Source organism: Chenopodium album, chromosome 6 (assembly GCF_948465745.1).
Source record: "Chenopodium album chromosome 6, dcCheAlbu1.1, whole genome shotgun sequence".
Classification (NCBI taxonomy): Eukaryota; Viridiplantae; Streptophyta; class Magnoliopsida; order Caryophyllales; family Amaranthaceae; genus Chenopodium; species Chenopodium album.
In genome coordinates, this window is record NC_137839.1 from 76,493,186 (window position 1) to 76,510,134 (window position 16,949).

General features: G+C 34.4%; 2 protein-coding genes across 6 annotated transcripts; one reads left to right on the forward strand and one right to left on the reverse strand.

Annotated features, from left to right (window-relative positions):
* The first annotated feature begins 6,663 nt into the window (after positions 1-6,663).
* LOC145637308 (cysteine-rich receptor-like protein kinase 10) lies at positions 6,664-10,303 on the forward strand. Its single transcript, XM_081688772.1, has 7 exons — positions 6,664-7,408; positions 8,207-8,341; positions 8,455-8,576; positions 9,035-9,245; positions 9,341-9,578; positions 9,701-9,854; positions 9,953-10,303. Exons 1-7 carry the CDS (start codon positions 6,664-6,666, stop codon positions 10,253-10,255), a joined length of 1,908 nt encoding a protein of 635 aa, XP_081544898.1. The 3' UTR covers positions 10,256-10,303.
* On the reverse strand, positions 9,609-15,788 carry LOC145636380 (cysteine-rich receptor-like protein kinase 26). Of its 5 annotated transcripts, none has more exons than XM_081687929.1 (9): positions 14,930-15,788; positions 12,425-13,144; positions 12,203-12,334; positions 11,985-12,103; positions 11,554-11,764; positions 11,215-11,452; positions 10,912-11,062; positions 10,484-10,807; positions 9,609-10,088 (listed from the first exon to the last, which is right to left on the reverse strand). In XM_081687929.1, exons 1-8 carry the CDS (start codon positions 15,732-15,734, stop codon positions 10,490-10,492), a joined length of 2,694 nt encoding a protein of 897 aa, XP_081544055.1. In that variant the 5' UTR covers positions 15,735-15,788; the 3' UTR covers positions 9,609-10,088; positions 10,484-10,489. The 5 variants fall into 5 exon arrangements, with proteins under 5 accessions (XP_081544055.1, XP_081544054.1, XP_081544056.1 ...); XM_081687928.1 differs by having other exon boundaries at positions 9,609-10,135; XM_081687930.1 differs by having other exon boundaries at positions 9,610-9,792.
* Between the last annotated feature and the right edge of the window lie 1,161 nt (positions 15,789-16,949).

Consider the following 16,949-nt stretch of genomic DNA (forward strand, 5'->3'; position numbering starts at 1 on the left):
GGGCGAAAAAAGTCATAAAATTTCAAAAATTGAAGGCTAATATCCTCGCTTTTTGAGAAATTTTGGAGGTTTCAGGGCCTAGTGTCGCAAAGTCTTGAGATTTGAGGGAATACATCCGGGGGTCATAAAATGTCTTTTGGAACCATATATGATTATTATATGTTGTCATAAATGTTCGTGGTAGGTTTGAGTTAATGAAATCGGTGCAAGTTGTAAACCGGTAAATTGGTCGTTTAAAGGCAAATTGGATGGTTCCACACACTCAATTGGACTCCCGGAGGGTATTAGTGACCATGGTAAACATTTCGGCAATTTTTTTTTCTGGACGAAAAAAAGTCAAAAAATTCCAAAATTGAATGCTATATCCACGCTTTTTGAGAAATTTCGTAGGTTTCAGGGCCAAGTGTCGAAAATAATTGAGATTTTAGGGGATACATATCGGGGTCATATAATTCCGTTTGGAACCATATATGATCATTATATGTTTTCATAAATGTTTGTGGTAGGCTTGATTTAACGAAATCGATGCAAGTATTAACCGGTAAATTGACCGTTTAAAGGAAAATTGGGTGGTTACACCCACCCAATAGGACTCCCGGAGGGTATTAGGGACCATGGTAAACATTTCAGCAATTTTTATTTCAGGGCGAAAAAAAGTCAAAAAATTTCAAAATTAAAGGCTTAATATCCACGCTTTTTCAGAAATTTTGGAGATTTCGAGGCCTGGTGTCTAAAAGCCTTAAAATTTTAGGAGATACATCTCGGGGTCATATAATGTTGTTTGGAACCATATATGATCATTATATGTTCGTGGTAAGCTTGATACATATCGAGGTCATATAATGTCATAAATGTTCGTGGTAGGCTTGATTTAATGAAATCGGTGCAAGTTGTAAATCGGTAAAGTGGCCGTTTAAAGACGAATTGGATGGTTCCACCCACCTAATTGGACTCCCAGAGGGTATTAGGGAACATGATAAACAATTAGGCAATTTTATTCCTGGCGAAAATAAGTCAAAAAATTCAAAAATTGAAGCTAATATCCACCTTTTAGAAAAATTTTGGAGTCTTCGAGGCCCGGTGTCTAAAAGTCTTGAAATTCAAGGGAATACATTTCAGAATCATATAATTTCGTTTAGAACCATATGTAATCATTATTTGTTATCATAAATGTTCGTGGTAGGCTTGAGTTAATGAAATAAATGCAATTCAAGTTGTAAACCGGTAAATTGGCCATTTAAAGGCAAATTGGATTGTTCCACCAACCCAATTGGAGTCCCGGAGGGTATTAGGGATCATGGTAAACATTTTAGTAATTTTCATATCCGGGCGAAAAAAAAGTCGAAAAATTCCAAAATTGAAAGCTTATATATCTACTCTTTTTGAGAAATTTTGAAGGTTTCGGGGCCCGGTGTCGAAAAGCCTTGAGATTTTGGAGAATACATCTCGGGGTAATATAATTCCGTTTGGAACCATATGTGATCATTATAATTTGTCATAAATGTTCATGGTAGGCTTGTGTTAATGAAATTGGTGCAAGTTGTAAATCGGTAAATTGGCCGTTTAAAGGCAAATTGGATGGTTTCACCCATCCAATTGGACTCCGAGAGGGTATTAGGGACCATGGTAAACATTTCGTCCATTTTTACTTTTAGGTAAAATTAGTCAAAAAATTCCGAAGTTGAAGACTAATATCCATAATTTTTGAGAAATTTTGAAGGTTTCGAGGCCCGGTGTCGAAAAGTCTTGAAATTCTAGGGGATATATCTCGTGGTCATATAATGCCGTTTGGAACCATATATGATCATTATTTGTTGTTATAAATGTTCGTGGTAGGCTCCAGTTAATGAAATCGGTGCAAGTTATGAACAGATACATTGGTTGTTTAAAAGCAAATTGAATGGTTCCACCCACCCAATTGGACTTCCAGAGGGTATAAGGTACCATGATAAACATTTCGGCAATTATTATTTTCGGGCGAAAAAAAGTCAAAAGTTCAAAATTTGAAATCCATGCATTTTGAGAAATTTGGGATGTTTCAAGGTCATGTGTCAAAAAGTTTTGAGATTTTAGGTGCTACATCTCGGGGTCATTTGGAACCATATATGATCATTATATATTTTCATAAATGTTCGTAGTAGGCTTGAGTTAATTAAATCGGTGCAAGTTGTAAATCGGTAAATTGGCCGTTTAAAGGCAAATAGGATGGTTCCACCCACCTAATTGGACTCCCGGAGGGTATTATGGATCATGTAAACATTTCGGAAATTTTTATTTCGGGGCGAAAAAAAGTAAAAAAAAAATAAAAAATTGAAGGCTAATATCTACACTTTTTGAGAAATTTTTGAGGTTTCGGAGCCCGGTGTCGAAAAGCCTTTAGATTTTAAGGTATATATCTCAGGTGCATATAATTCCGTTTGGAACCATATAAGATCATTATATGTTGTCATAAATGTTTGTGGTAGGCTTGAGTTAATGAAATTGGCGCAAGTTGTAAACCGGTAAATATGTCGTTTAAAGGCAAATTGGAATGTTCCACCCACCCAATTGGTCTCCCGGAGGGTATTAGAGACAATGGAAAACATTTCAGCAATTTTAATTTATGGGCGAAAAAAGTCAAAAAATTCAAAAATTGAAGGCTAATATCCACGCTTTTTGAGATTTTTTGGAGTTTTCGGGGCCCGGTTTCGAAAAGTCTTGAAATTGAAGGAAATACATCTCGGGGTCATATAATGTCGTTTAGAACCATATATGATCATTATTTATTGTCATAAATGTTCGTGGTAGGCTTGAATTAATAAAATCGGTGTAAGTTATAAATCGATAAATTGGTCGTTTAAAGGCAAATTGGATGGTTCCACCCACCCAATTGGACTCCCGGAGGATATTAGGGACCATGGTAAACATTTCGGCAATTTTTATATCCAGGCGAAAAAAAGTTAAAAAATTCCAAAATAGAAGGCAAATATCCACGCTTTTTGAGAAATTTCGATTGTTTCGGGCCTTGTGTCGAAATGCATTGAGATTTTAGGGGATACATCTCAGGGTCATGTAATGCTGTCTGGAACCATATATCGGGTTAAGGTCGGGTTAATAACAGGTCGGGTTACATTCGGGTCGGGAGAACAATAGGTCGGGTTTAATTCGAGTTTTCACGGGTTAGGGTAATTTCGGGTTCGGTTCAAGTCAATAATTTGCGGGTTAGAATCAGGTCGGGTCAGTCTCAGGTTTGAGTCAGATTTGTTTCAAGTCAATAATTTGCGGGTTATAATCAGCTCGGGTCATTTTCAAGTCGGGTCACTCTCAGGTTCAAGTTGGGTTCGGTTCAAGTCAATAATTTGCGGGTTATAATCAGGTTGGGTCATTTCCAAGTCGGGTCATTCTCGGATTCAAGTCGGGTTATGTTCAAGTCAATAATTTGCAGGTTACAATCAGGTCGGGTCATTTCCAAGTCAGGTCATATTTGGGTTCAACTAAATATAAATAGATAATTATCATTTTTATCAAGCTAATTATTTCCTTTGACTATAATATATATGGCAATATACTAGGGAATTATAGTCTATAATTTAGGAAGATAATTATCTCCTTTGACCATACAACAAATATATACTATATTTAATTCTTAAATTTGAGGATGATGCTCCTTTTTTTTGCTCGTCTGGACCGACTTGGTCTTTCTAGACAAAATGCTTTGATCAATAATAATAAGGTGGTTTAAATTGCATTTAAGGTGATTTGAAATTGGGTCAGGAACAATTTGGGTTAAATTTAGGTCGGGTCAATAACTAGTCGTGTTGATTTAATTTTGAGGTGGGTTAGTAACATATTAAGTTGAATTTTTTGGTCGGGTTAGTAATAGGTCATGTAAAATTCGGGTTGGGTCAATAAAAAGTCGGGTTGAATTCGGGTCAGGTTGATTTCGGGTCGGGTTAGGAAATGGTCGGGTTGAATTCAGGTCAGGTTAGTAACAAGTCGGGTTAAATTCAGGTTTTGACGGGTTAAAAGAGGTTTGGGTCAATTTCGGTTCAAAACGGGTTCGGTTCAAGTCAATAATTTACGGGTTACATTCGGGTCGGGTCATCTCCAGGATAATTCATGTTTGGGTTTGGATCTCACATAATCGGGTCAACTCGGGTCTAGGTTTGATTTTAGGTCAGGTTTTGGTTATCATTTTTTCGGGTTCAAATGGTTTAGTTAATAATTGGGTTTGAGTTGGTATTTCGGGTCGGGTCAACTTTTGACAGCTCTAATCATAACCTCTGAATCTTGCAGTTTCCGTCCTAGTAAACCTGAATAACCATATGTCATGTCCTTAGGGATTGCCACAGAGCTAAGGAGCTCTGGAATCTAGTACAACCTTCTTCCACCACCCAAGCCTTAGAACTGTTGACTGGTTGTGTAACAACCTTCAATTGAACACTAACCATACCTTTCTGAACCTCCCTTGGAACCAAACCTTTGTTTTGCTAACCTGGAGACTATGGTTAAAAAGGAATGAATGGGTCTTTAATAGAAATTCTACCCTATCCTTAACCATGTGAATGCTACAAAAGCTTGGGCTACTGAGCTATCCTTGCTTGGGCCTGAATCTGCGACATCTAACAATACCATGATGAATGAGCAGCCAAAACCTTTGTGTTAGTTTGGGGTCTAGCCTGTGCATAATAGTTGATGCTTCCTTTAAGGAACAAAGTTCTGCTACCAGCGTTGCTTGTATTTGCCTGGACCAGCATCAACAATTGGGTTAAAGGCATTACATTACACATCTGGGCTAACTCAGCCTTAATGGCTTAAACAATGGCAATCTCTACTGCTATTTCATGGACCATTAAAGAAGGCTGGGAGGATGTTCATATTATATCGGATTGTCAAAGGGCAGTTAAAGGAGTTACTCATCAAAACAAAGCCATTGATGAAATGGAGAACCATTATCTACTGTTTTGTAGGGACCTGCTAAGAAAGATACCCAGGGGAAAGCTATCCAAGGAGCCCAGAGATCAAGTCAAGGAAGCAAATGTGGTGGCCAAGCAAGCTATGCTGCATCTAACACCTTCCACCAAGGATGACTGGAAGTTTGATAATATTTTGAACATTTGTATGGTTATTTTGCCCCCTGCTTTGAGTAGTAACTATTGTAATAGCAGTAATGTTTTTATTGGCAGCAAACTTATCTCTAGTGCTAACCAATTATGTAATTTGGGTGGTAATACACCACTTTTGAACCCACCTTAGTTGATGGTGGTGTTATCTGTACTTAGGCTGAGTCCTGTAAACTGTATGACTGCTTTGCTTATTTAATCTATCTAGTTCTCTTTTTACCAAAAAATAAAATATTATCAACAAAAAGGAAAGTTTTGCATAAGTCATGCATGCATGAGCTCAAAATTGTTGTATTTTGGTAAGAAATCATTGGAATAAACCAATCCCAAATTGGAAGCAAGTATGCCCAAATGTTCGTTTGTTCGATCTGTCAAAGATCAATTAGTTGCTTGTATCATCCATTGCATTACAAACTGCTTCTTCCTATAGTTTTAAGTTGTGTTTTGATAATATTTTACTACTTATTTTCCATTTTCATTCCTTTTAGGGATTTTACTTTACAAATCTTTCTCCTAAAAGACAATATTACTAACTATGCAAGCCTATTATGGCATCAATACGATGCTAAACCCAATTTTAATCAACTTATTAAAATTGTCCACTAACTAAATGAGACTAATATATTTAATGGAGAGAGAATATGCTTTTACATTCTACATACCTGAAAGACTATTTTAATGTTATAAAAATGGATTTATATGATATACTAGGCCAGTTGGCACAATGGGGTGTACTCGGTGTAAGATTATACTAGGAATCATGTTTTGGTGGGACCAGTAATAATTGGTTATACGTTAAAATTAGGACAGTGTAGTTAACTAATTTAAAATGATATTTAAAAGTAGAATTATTGATATTATTCTATTAGTTTAGTTCTTATATTGTTGCTAAAGATCAATGGAGCAAGGTAGACAATGCCCTACATTATTGATGAGAAGATTAAGAAGGAAAGAGGAAATCGAATTATTAAACAACAGATGACTTTCTCCAAATTAAAATTTAGATTAAGTCCACTATGAAGAGAGAGGTTCGATCTAGTTTGACGATAAATAATTTTTAAATATTATTTGTCTATCTGGCTCCCTAAACATCAAAAAAAAAAAATTATAGATGAAAAATAGTGATATTCAATTATAGAAACAAATTATTGTTAAGTAATACTCTATCTATAACTAATAAGGAAATGTAAACGGATGAAATGAGACTTTTCAAATTATATGAGGACATAGAGAGTATAAATTAATAATATCGAGCAAGCTTAAAAATTAGTTTCCTAAGATTCATTTAACTTATACATAACATTAACAATCAAAGTTGGTTAGCAAATTAAAAATGTCAACTATATATAGTGCTATACTTATACCCTATTATGGAGAGTAAGTCGTTATTGTGGAAAAAGTCAACCTTGGCAACCCTAATAATGCAATGGAATTTTTCTATAATATATATACGTAGTACATTTTTTGTTTTCTTCCATTACTTACAATATTTCGTATATTTTACAAAATAGTCCAATCAATTATCATCATCTTTTTTGTCTTGCCTTTTTGCGCAAATACTATGGCCTCGATAATAATATCCTTTACATTGTTATTAGCTATTCATTTTGTTATTCCAAGTACACAAGCTTATTTTTACTACTATACAAATTGCACGGGTAGTTCAAATTACATCATAAATAGCCCTTATCAAACAAACCTCAACAATCTTTTAAACAACTTAACCTCCCAAGCAGCGCAGTCCGAATCACGATTCTACTACTCGACGTTTGGCCAAGCTCCCAATCGAGTCTATGGCCTCTACCTATGTCGAGGTAACACTGATAGTCAATATTGTAGCCGATGTGTTAATGAATCACATTTGAATATCCTCAAAGAGTGTCCAACCCAAAATTGGGCCGTTCTATGGAGTGAAAATTGTACAATTCGTTTTTCTAACGTGTCAATCTATCAGAAACTCGATGTTACTCATAGAATTGTGGGATATAACGATGTTCCAACGATTCCTAGTAATGGAATCCAAGCATTTTTGGATGTACGGAATAAAACCATGAATGATTTAGCACCCCTAGTCTCGAATAGCTCCATGAAGTATGGTAATAAGACCGGTGATGTTACAAGTTCCTTAAAGTATTACGCGATGGCTCAGTGTACACCGGACTTGACTTCCGATGATTGTAACCAGTGCTTGAGTAACGGAATTAGTCAGCTCCAGACGAGGATCGGTACATGGGTGTTGCTACCTAGTTGTAATGTTCGATTTGATCTTACTATTATGAATGAAACAGCAACAACAATTCATGAAGGTATGTCTTATGGAACAGATCTTATGTATGTACAAGTAATTTATATTTCTTGCAGAAATTATATATTTACTTCATGTTTTGCGTTTAATATACAAGTTTTATTTTCTTTGACGTGAGGACCATGTTAATATAAATTAAGTTCTGTCAAAGCAAGAATAAGTCTTTACAAACATCGTACTAAAAATAAAAAATAAAAAAATAGGTTAAACAAGAATAACATTATTATGTACATGTTATATATGTATATTATAAGGTAGTTGCTTAAAAAAAATCATTGACCGTATCTCATCTTACTGTAAGATGATCAATCCTATTATTAATTTACAATGATAGTCTTAGTTGTCACTTAATCTCGTTTGATTCTCATACTTTCATCACAAATTCTTATATGTGGGTGTGACCAATCATTAATTATAAGGGTTACTTCGTTAATGTAATAGAGGTTACTCGGTTAGTATTACAATGATTAATTGGTCAGTATTATAAGGGTTACTTTGTTCTTTTATAAGTGGTCACACACAAAACGGGTTGTACTTGCATTATTATACTACTGTATTTATATCAACTTTTTTTTTTCTTTGTAGAATAGTTTTCAAGTGCGTATTAGTAACATTCTTAATTTCTTATTGATCTGTTTCTATTATGAAATTATAGAATTATGATTTTTTTCTTGTAATTTATCTAGAGTATCCTAATATGGTACATTTAGTATAATTGTCTTTTCTTCCCATTCTTTCATGAGATAAGTCCCAATGAGATTATTATGATGTTAACAAAAGAACAACTACAAAAATGCAGGAAAAAGAAAAAACACAGCAAAGGTGATCATTGCCATTGTGATTCCAGTGGTTGTTATATCAGCTGTAATTCTTGCCCTAGGAATATATTATAAGATTAAGAAAGCTAAGAAGTATAACACATTGCACGCTAGAAGTGGTAAGAAGATCGCGCATTATATTGTTGCATACTCTCTAAGATTAGTTCTTTAAGTTATATTGTTGCATTACTCATAAATCTTATGATGATCAATTAATGATATGATACAGCGAGTCAGGATTTCGCAATGATTGAGTCCTTGCAATATGATGTGGCTACACTTCAATTGGCAACTAATAATTTTTCAGATGAGAATAAAGTCGGCGAAGGTGGATTTGGAGGCGTCTATAAGGTATTACAATATAATTTGAACTCAATTTTAATTGAGTTAAAGAGTCATTTTGAGGCAATAATGAGTGGTACTCCATCCATTCTTAGATTTTTTGTTCTTTGATCTTCTATATATATACATTTACTTTTTTCTATTTTGTGTAAACTCTATACCATTGCACCCTTATTACTCCATTATAAATTTATAATTAGTTAGTTACACCTTTTGCTTACATTACTTGCATATTCATTCCTTCTTTTTAAACCCTCTCGCTCTTACTTTATCATTTTTCTAATTAATATCTTACATCCTCTTACAATTATAAAAATTTTCAAAAAATGTTTAGCAATCAAGTAGAACATAAAATAACGTTTTTTTTTCCTCTCTTCATGCGGGGTTACACAATAGACTTGTAAAACCGTAAAATTTGTTAGTTGATTTTATTTTTATTTTAATATATTTTTAATTTTTTATCTTAGGGTATAATGCCAGATGGACAAGAAATAGCAGTGAAGAGGTTGTCCAAAGGTTCTTACCAAGGGGAAGAAGAGTTCAAGAATGAGGTGTTGTTGGTAGCAAAACTTCAGCATAGAAACTTGGTTAGACTATTAGGGTTTTGTTTAACTGGAGAGGAGATGATTCTAGTGTACGAATACGTTGCCAATAAAAGCCTAGACTATTTTTTATTTGGTATGATAGATTTCTCATGATAGAATCTTTTTAAGTCTCTTTCTAGATATTAAAGCTATTTTAACCTTTATATTGTAACTTATTATGATCCGCAGATACGGAAAGACAAGGGTTGTTAGATTGGGGAACGCGATACAATATTATAGGGGGGATTGCTCGAGGGATGCTTTATCTCCACCAAGATTCTCGGCTTAAAATAATCCACCGTGATCTCAAAGCAAGCAACGTTTTGCTTGATGAAGAACTGAACCCCAAAATTTCAGACTTTGGCTTGGCAAGGATTTTCGATGTGGATCAAAGCCAAGGGAATACAAATAGGATTGTCGGAACTTAGTAAGTAGAATTTCAAATTTCAAAATCATTTGTAATTGAATAGAAATAGGACCAAAAGATGTACATATTCATATATTATTGATGAATATACATATATTTATGTGTACAACATTTTCTTGCAGCGGTTACATGTCTCCAGAGTATGCAATGCAAGGCCAATTCTCCGACAAATCAGATGTCTATAGCTTTGGCGTACTTGTTTTAGAAATCATCACTGGAAAAAGAAGAAATAGTTGCTTTGATGATTTGGGTGACGCTGATGACCTTATAAGCCATGTAAGTTCTCCTTTTAAATAACATGTTATTTATTCTCCATTTTGCATACCAAAAATTAATATGAAAGGATATAAACAAGTATTAAAATATATATGTAGGCATGGATAAAATGGAGGGAAGGAAATCCTTTGGAATTTGTGGATCCAATAATAAGAGACTCATGCTCAAGTGACGAAGTTTTGAGATGCATGCACGTTGGCTTGCTTTGCGTTCAAGAGTCGATGGATGTTAGACCTACAATGGAATTACCAGTTCTTGTGTTACATAGTAATGCATACACACTTCCAATGCCACAAGAGCCGGTTTTCGTTTTCAGAAACATAAGAGAAGTAAACGTTGTAGACAGCAAGTCTAGCGGGTCTGTAAATAATGTAACTATGTCTGGGGTTGACCCAAGATGAATGCATATAGATGAGATGTCTAATTTATTGTTTCAATGATTTGCTAGACTAAATTGAAGGTTTGATAAGGTTTCAAGAAAGAAGATTTCTTCAAAGAAAAAAAAAAGTATTGGAGCAAGATGAAGATTTTTATAAGTTGATGTGTGTGTGTGAGATGTTTAATATCATCATGTAACAACCTGATTATAAATACGATAATTATGATTCTAGCCTTTTTTGGTGGTGTACCTTGCTCTATCGAGGATAAACTTCTGTTATGTCGTCGATATTTGAATGAAACTTGTTGGAAGATGATGTACCAAAAAAAATTTTCAACCCAAATGTAACGTTTGTTGATGGACCGATCAAGGGTGGTTCGGGTTCAGAAAGAGCCACTTTGTGGCCGTTGAGAACTGAGACAATCGTAGCCATTGTCGGTCTCTTGTTTGCATCTTCTTGTATACAAAGTAAACCAAGGTGAATGCATCTTGTCATTTCATCGGTTGGATAGTTGGTATTAAGTCTAGGATCCACCAAGTCTAAAATTGCGTTTTCTTTCCATAGTTTCCAAGCCTACAACAAATCATAGAATTGGTCTAAATTTGAATATTAAGAGGCAAAAATATGTCCAAATTAGATTAGAAATAGACTAACACTTTTGTCTTGTAATAACTTACTCGTATTAATAGACTGTCTTCATGATAAGGGAAGACGGTTGAACTACACATGTGACCACTTACTACCTCCAACGCTATTACTCCAAAACTATAGACATCTGACATAAGTGAGAAACGCCCTGTCAAGGCATACTCCGGAGCCATATATCCACTGTACTCGTGTAGAGAGTCACCAATAAGAAACTTCAATTAGATCGAGTTACAAGAGACAATTTGTTATGAGTATATGTGTTACGCTTATAAAATTGAAGCCAAAAGATAGAAGGGACAAAAATAATTGAATTGAATGTGTCAAGTACTTACTATGTTCCAGCAACTTTACTCGTATCAACATGCATTTGTTCCCTTCCAACAAGTCTTGCCAATCCAAAATCTGATATCTTTGGGTTCATATATTCGTCTAAGAGAATATTGCTTGGTTTTAGGTCACGATGTATAATCTTCAACCTCGAATCTTCATGAAGGTATAAGAGTCCCCGAGCAGTCCCAAGTAAGATCTTGAAGCGGATTTCCCAATCTAGTGATGGATGCTCGTTTTGGCCTGCAAAATTTTCGAGGGTGCATTAATGATAATTCAATGTTTATTTCACTAGAAAATTAGAATAAAAAGAAGGGATGATGAATATTTATGAGATCATATACCGAATAGTACTTTGTCGAGACTTGCATTAGGCAGTAATTCATACACAAGTAACTTTTCTTCTCCATGTAAACAAAACCCCAAGAGTTTAACTAAATTATTATGTTGGAGTTTTGCTGCTAAAAGAATCTCTGTTTTAAACTCTGTACTGCCTTGCCCTGAGCATGTTGACAACCTTTTCACAGCGATTTCTTGTCCATCTCGAAGCTTTCCCTATGAAAGTAGATACATAAAAATAGACATGAATTTATCACTTTAATCAAAAAATTTATGAACAAATAATATATTATATATTAGTTACCAACTTGAGAGAAAAAGTATATTAAAAAGTACATGTATGATAATTTACATTTGCTACACTATTTTTGGTAAATCAAAACTTTAAGAAGGGATATATATTGATCGAAGGGACTAGTTGTGAAGAAGAATGTACCTTGTAAACGCTACCAAATCCACCCTGGCCAAGTTTATTATGCTCGGAAAAGTTATCTGTTGCATCTCTTATTGTCTTGAAATTGAATTGCAATGACTCTACACCAACAATCTCTTCATCTGTGGCAAATCAAAGACACATACTTGAGATATAATTAATTTAATCCTTGTTGGATTTGTTTAGGTGATGATTGTAGAAGATCGTCGACAAAGACTTACAATTACCTGGAGAAGGATTTTTGCGTTTGTGACGGTAGACACAAAAACCGGCACTTGAGAGAAGCAAGACTACTAGAATTAATGGAACACTAATTGCTACAACAATATGAGATGATGATCTTTTCCGCCTTTCTATACAAAAAATATTGCATCATAAGAAATTTTTCCTCAAGTCAATTTAAGCAAAATCTAATTGCAATATATATTCGTTAAAAGTCTAACCTTGAATTTGGTCTTGAGCTTGAGCAGGAGCTGGAGCTAGTACAAGTGGTACATGTTTCATTTGATCGAGTTTCGTATCATAACCTAATTGACAGCTTGGATAGAACACTGTCACCCCTTTACTTATGTTATAATATCCAGATATTTCTGATATGCCAGTACTCAAGCAGTTCTTACAACCAAACTCATCTATATCGCGAGTGCACATAGCGAAGCAGTACATCCTATCGATCAATGTCCAATCGGCGTATGTATTAGCAAAATGTCCTCGAGAAGTGACACTTGAAGCTTGAGTTACCATGTTATTCATTGTTTTTTCCACTAATGGACCAAACTTGTCATAGTTCGAGACTATACCATCGTACCATGACGCCCTTGATGGATTTGTCTCGCTCAAGGAGAAAATAGAACGGTTTGCATACCTTAACATACATTCGTCGTACCATACAATAGCTTCACTATAAAATGGACATAATTGCGTAATTTTTTTTGTTGCTTCTTTGATACACTCACTACAAATGTCTAAGCCTAGATCCTCTCGACATTGATAGATTGCATACACTTTGCTTGGAAAATCGCCGGTAGTGGTGTTGTAAAACCTTCGAGTAGATGTCTTGGTGGATAGACTCGAAAAAAGGCGATTGATATTATGTTGGTAGACACTTCCGTTGGTGTAATTACCATTTGTTGAAGAACACTCGTAAACTTCGAAGGTAACCGCTGCATCGACACCAAAAAGTTGCAAAAGCAAAGTATAAACAAACAAGATTTTTGGCTAATTCTCGCCAACCATGATGTCATTCCTTGACAGGATCTATTTATTTCAGCCGTGTTGACGTACTAGCTAGTATGCTATTAGTAGATAGACTTGTGGTGCATTTTGAGGTGGTGAAGCAATATTGACTTTTGACACACCATGTACATACGTCATATTGAAAATCAATAATTAATTATTTACCGAATAAAATAAATACTCGTGTTAAATTTGTTTGATAGTATAAATTTTGACAATTACCGCCTTCTGTTATGTCCATTTTAGCAATTACCACCTTCTATTTTTTTTTTGAAAATTACCACCTTCTACTTTAAAAAACATCAAAAGTTACCACCTTCTTGCCCCCCAACTACTACATGACGTCATTTTGGGCCCATTCTTTCCCTTCCCTCCCTATATCCCTCACATTTATCATTCCTATTTGGATTCTCATCTCCCCTTTCACTTTTTTCCCCCAAATCACCAATAATTGTTCGTCAATTTTGATTTGGAGGAGTGAATTGAAGTGTTTTTTATTGTTTGGGGGAAAAAAGTGAAAGGGGGGATGAGAATCGAGTTAGAAATGAGAAATGTGAGGGAAATAGGGAGGAAAGGGAAAGAATGAGCCCAAAATGACGTCATGTGGTAGTTGGGAGACAAGAAGGTGGTAACTTTTGATGTTTTTGAAAATAGAAGGTGGTAATTTTCAAATAAAAAAATAGAAGCTGGTAATTGCTAAAATGGACTAAACAGAAGGTGGTAATTGTCAAAATTTCCTTTCAAAATATCAACTTTTAATAATATTAGTAATTTTGTGTTAAAAATATCAAAGTTGTTCATTGTCAAACAAACATAGCCAAATTAAAATTGTCAACCTAAGTATGTTACCTGGTGCTATGATTGTCGTCATGTCTCATCTAGGTTTGAGTTTGGTTAGTCCGGTAAAGTCGGGTTAGCATAATTTTGTTCAAGATCTTAACAAGTCGGGTTCAGATGGGGTAATCTTTATCTCCTATAAAGTTATTTCTCTACCTACCCCATCACTTCTTACTGTGGACTATTCAAAAGATAAGATATGTGGGTCAATAACAAGTAGTTGGACTCGTTCAAACTTATTTTTAGAGGGACCATTGCATTTACGCCTCTTAAATATTTTCTATTTACAACTATATGTATGTCGCCCCATAGTCATAACCCCCCGGCCCCCTCTCTTTATCAATTATTGTTGAGTAAGTATAGACCCTCCATAACAAGTACTGTACTTTTTTTTATTTTTATTTATACGGTTATTATTGATAAATATACCGTCATTTTTTATTTTATACTATTATTCTTATTCTATATTGTTATTATTATATTCTAGCAAGATTTTCGATTAAGAAAGAGGGAAAGAGCGTATTTTTTTTAATTATAATGTTATTATTAATATTTATTCTGTTATTATTGATTTTTATACTGTTTTCATCTCTTAGTATTGACCAAATTGATAGCGGCCCATCACGCCTCATTATTGTTGATATTCCCTTCTTGTCTAAAAGATTACCTAACTAATTTTTTCTCCAATGGGTCCATAAAAAGCTGTATAATTTCATTTTCATAAAAAATTACCCAAACACTACCTCTCTACTTTAGTTTCCTACCCCACATGGTTGCAAAAAGACGTAAAAAAAAAATATTTACCAACTCATTCAATACAATTCTCAAAAAACTTGGAAAAAAAAAAAACATAGATCAATCTTATAGAGCCTTACTTGAAGCCGGACTTGGAGGTTGAGCGGGAGCTTGAGCTTGGTCTGGAGTCAGTGGTACATGCGTCATCTGATTAATCGCGGTATCATAGCCTAATTGGCAGCTAGGTAAGAAGCTCGTCACCCCCTTACTTTCGTTATAATATGTAGATAACTTTTTCGAAGCAATCAATAAGCAATTCTTACAATCGACCTCATCTATATCGGGGGTGCACATAGCGAAGTTGTACACTCTATGGATCGACGTATAATTGGCATATGTGCTAGCAAAATGTCCTCGAGCAGTAGTACGAGCAGCTTCACTAATAATGGCCTTCGTCGTCTTCTCAATCACCGGGACAAATTCATCGTAGTTTGAGACAGTGTCCGTATACCACGCATCATCAGATGGAGATGTCTCACTCAGAGAAAATATAGAACGGTTTGCATACCGTAACATACATTCATCATACCACACGATACTTTCGACATATAAAGGGCACACTTCTGTAATTTTTTGTGTTGCATCATCGATACACTGGTTGCATACCTCTAGGGTAAAATCTTCTCGACATTGATAGATTCCATATACTTTGTTAGGAAAATCGCCACTAGTGGTGTTATAAAATCGACGAGACAAAGTTTGAGATGAGAGGTTCGAAAAAAGATGATTAAGGTTTTGATGGTAGATACTTCCTTGGGTGTAATTACCATAATTGGGAGAACACCAATTATACTCAAAGACAACCACCGCATAAACACTACTTAAAAGTTGGTATAGAACACCCAATATTAAGGTCGAAACAAAAAGTTGCCTCTTCATATACATATTAGAATGAATAAGATAATAGTGGGAAAATATGAACAAAATTGTGTTATTCGAATAAATATGGTATGTACAGTTGCAAGTTGAAATCATACAATAACTCATATAAGGTTGGGTTAGGTGTTATACGTCATAGCCTTAAAGTTGATAGTGATAATAATGAGTGTAATATTATATGGTCCTCTTAGGATTAAAATTTTCTTTCAGTGTGACCATTAATTTGAAAATCTCCAAGGTAATAGTATATGATAATATACACGGAGTAGTTAAAGTTTGTGCCGATGTACTCCCTCCATTTCTAGATAAAACTTTATTTTAGGTGGGGCTTGTCAATTATTTTTATAAATTTTAAAGCATCATAACCTTTATTATCCTTTTCACACAGATTTGCTCATTGAGTGTTTCCATAAAAGCATATGAGTAGAAAGTATAAACACACAGATTTATAAGGTATAACTGATACTCCATCCGTTTTTAAATACTTGTTATATTTCTCTATACGTGGAGATTTAGGAGAAGTTGGAGAAAGTATTAAAATATGGAGGTAGTGGGGTAGGTGGAAGAATTAAAAAATGTAAAAAGTAAAAGTAGTTAGGAGAATTGGAGAAGAGAAAATATGAAATTAATATAAAAGATTTAGGTTTGGTTCACTAGTTGATAGAAATGAATTAATTATTGTAAAAGCTTTTCAAATAAGGAAATAGAGCAAATATTTTAAAAACGACAGGAAATGAAAAGTGGAGCAAGTATTTGAAAACGGAGGAAGTAACAAGTATCGTATGATATAGAAAATAGGGAAATTGGGAAAATATTGTGTGAAATGATGAATTTTGGGAAAATATATGGACTAAGATAGTTCAATTGTTATAACGTCTATATCAGTCTTTACCAAAATAAATTATAAAAAAAATAAAAATAAATAAAAAGTAAAACGTAATGTCTATCAGTCCACTAACTACACCTATTGACTTTTTTGTTTTCCCATTCGGATTAGCATATGACAAAATTGTGGAATGTGATATAAATATGACGATAACAAACTGAAGTAAAAGGCTAAACATGATCTATTTAATTCGATCATGGATTTATGGTTTTCTTAGGCCCTGTTCTTTTGAGCTTCTGTGCAGAGCAAAACAGATTTTAGCAGAGCAGAGCAGATTTTAATAGAGCAGACCCGATTGAAGCAGAGCAAATTTTCTTTTTATTATTATTATTAGT

Bases quoted from the DNA above. Each gene is read 5' to 3' on its own strand.
- LOC145636380 (XM_081687929.1), bottom strand. From the start codon at position 15,734: ATGTATATGAAGAGGCAACTTTTTGTTTCGACCTTAATATTGGGTGTT. The intron at 13,145-14,929 runs GTAAGGCTCTAT...GTGTCGATGCAG, and splicing joins ACCTCCAAGTCCGGCTTCAA to CGGTTACCTTCGAAGTTTAC. The intron at 12,335-12,424 runs GTTAGACTTTTA...TTTTTTGTATAG, and splicing joins AGCTCAAGACCAAATTCAAG to AAAGGCGGAAAAGATCATCA.
- LOC145637308 (XM_081688772.1), top strand. From the start codon at position 6,664: ATGGCCTCGATAATAATATCCTTTACATTGTTATTAGCTATTCATTTT. The intron at 7,409-8,206 runs GTATGTCTTATG...ACAAAAATGCAG, and splicing joins AGCAACAACAATTCATGAAG to GAAAAAGAAAAAACACAGCA. The intron at 8,342-8,454 runs GTGGTAAGAAGA...GATATGATACAG, and splicing joins TAACACATTGCACGCTAGAA to CGAGTCAGGATTTCGCAATG.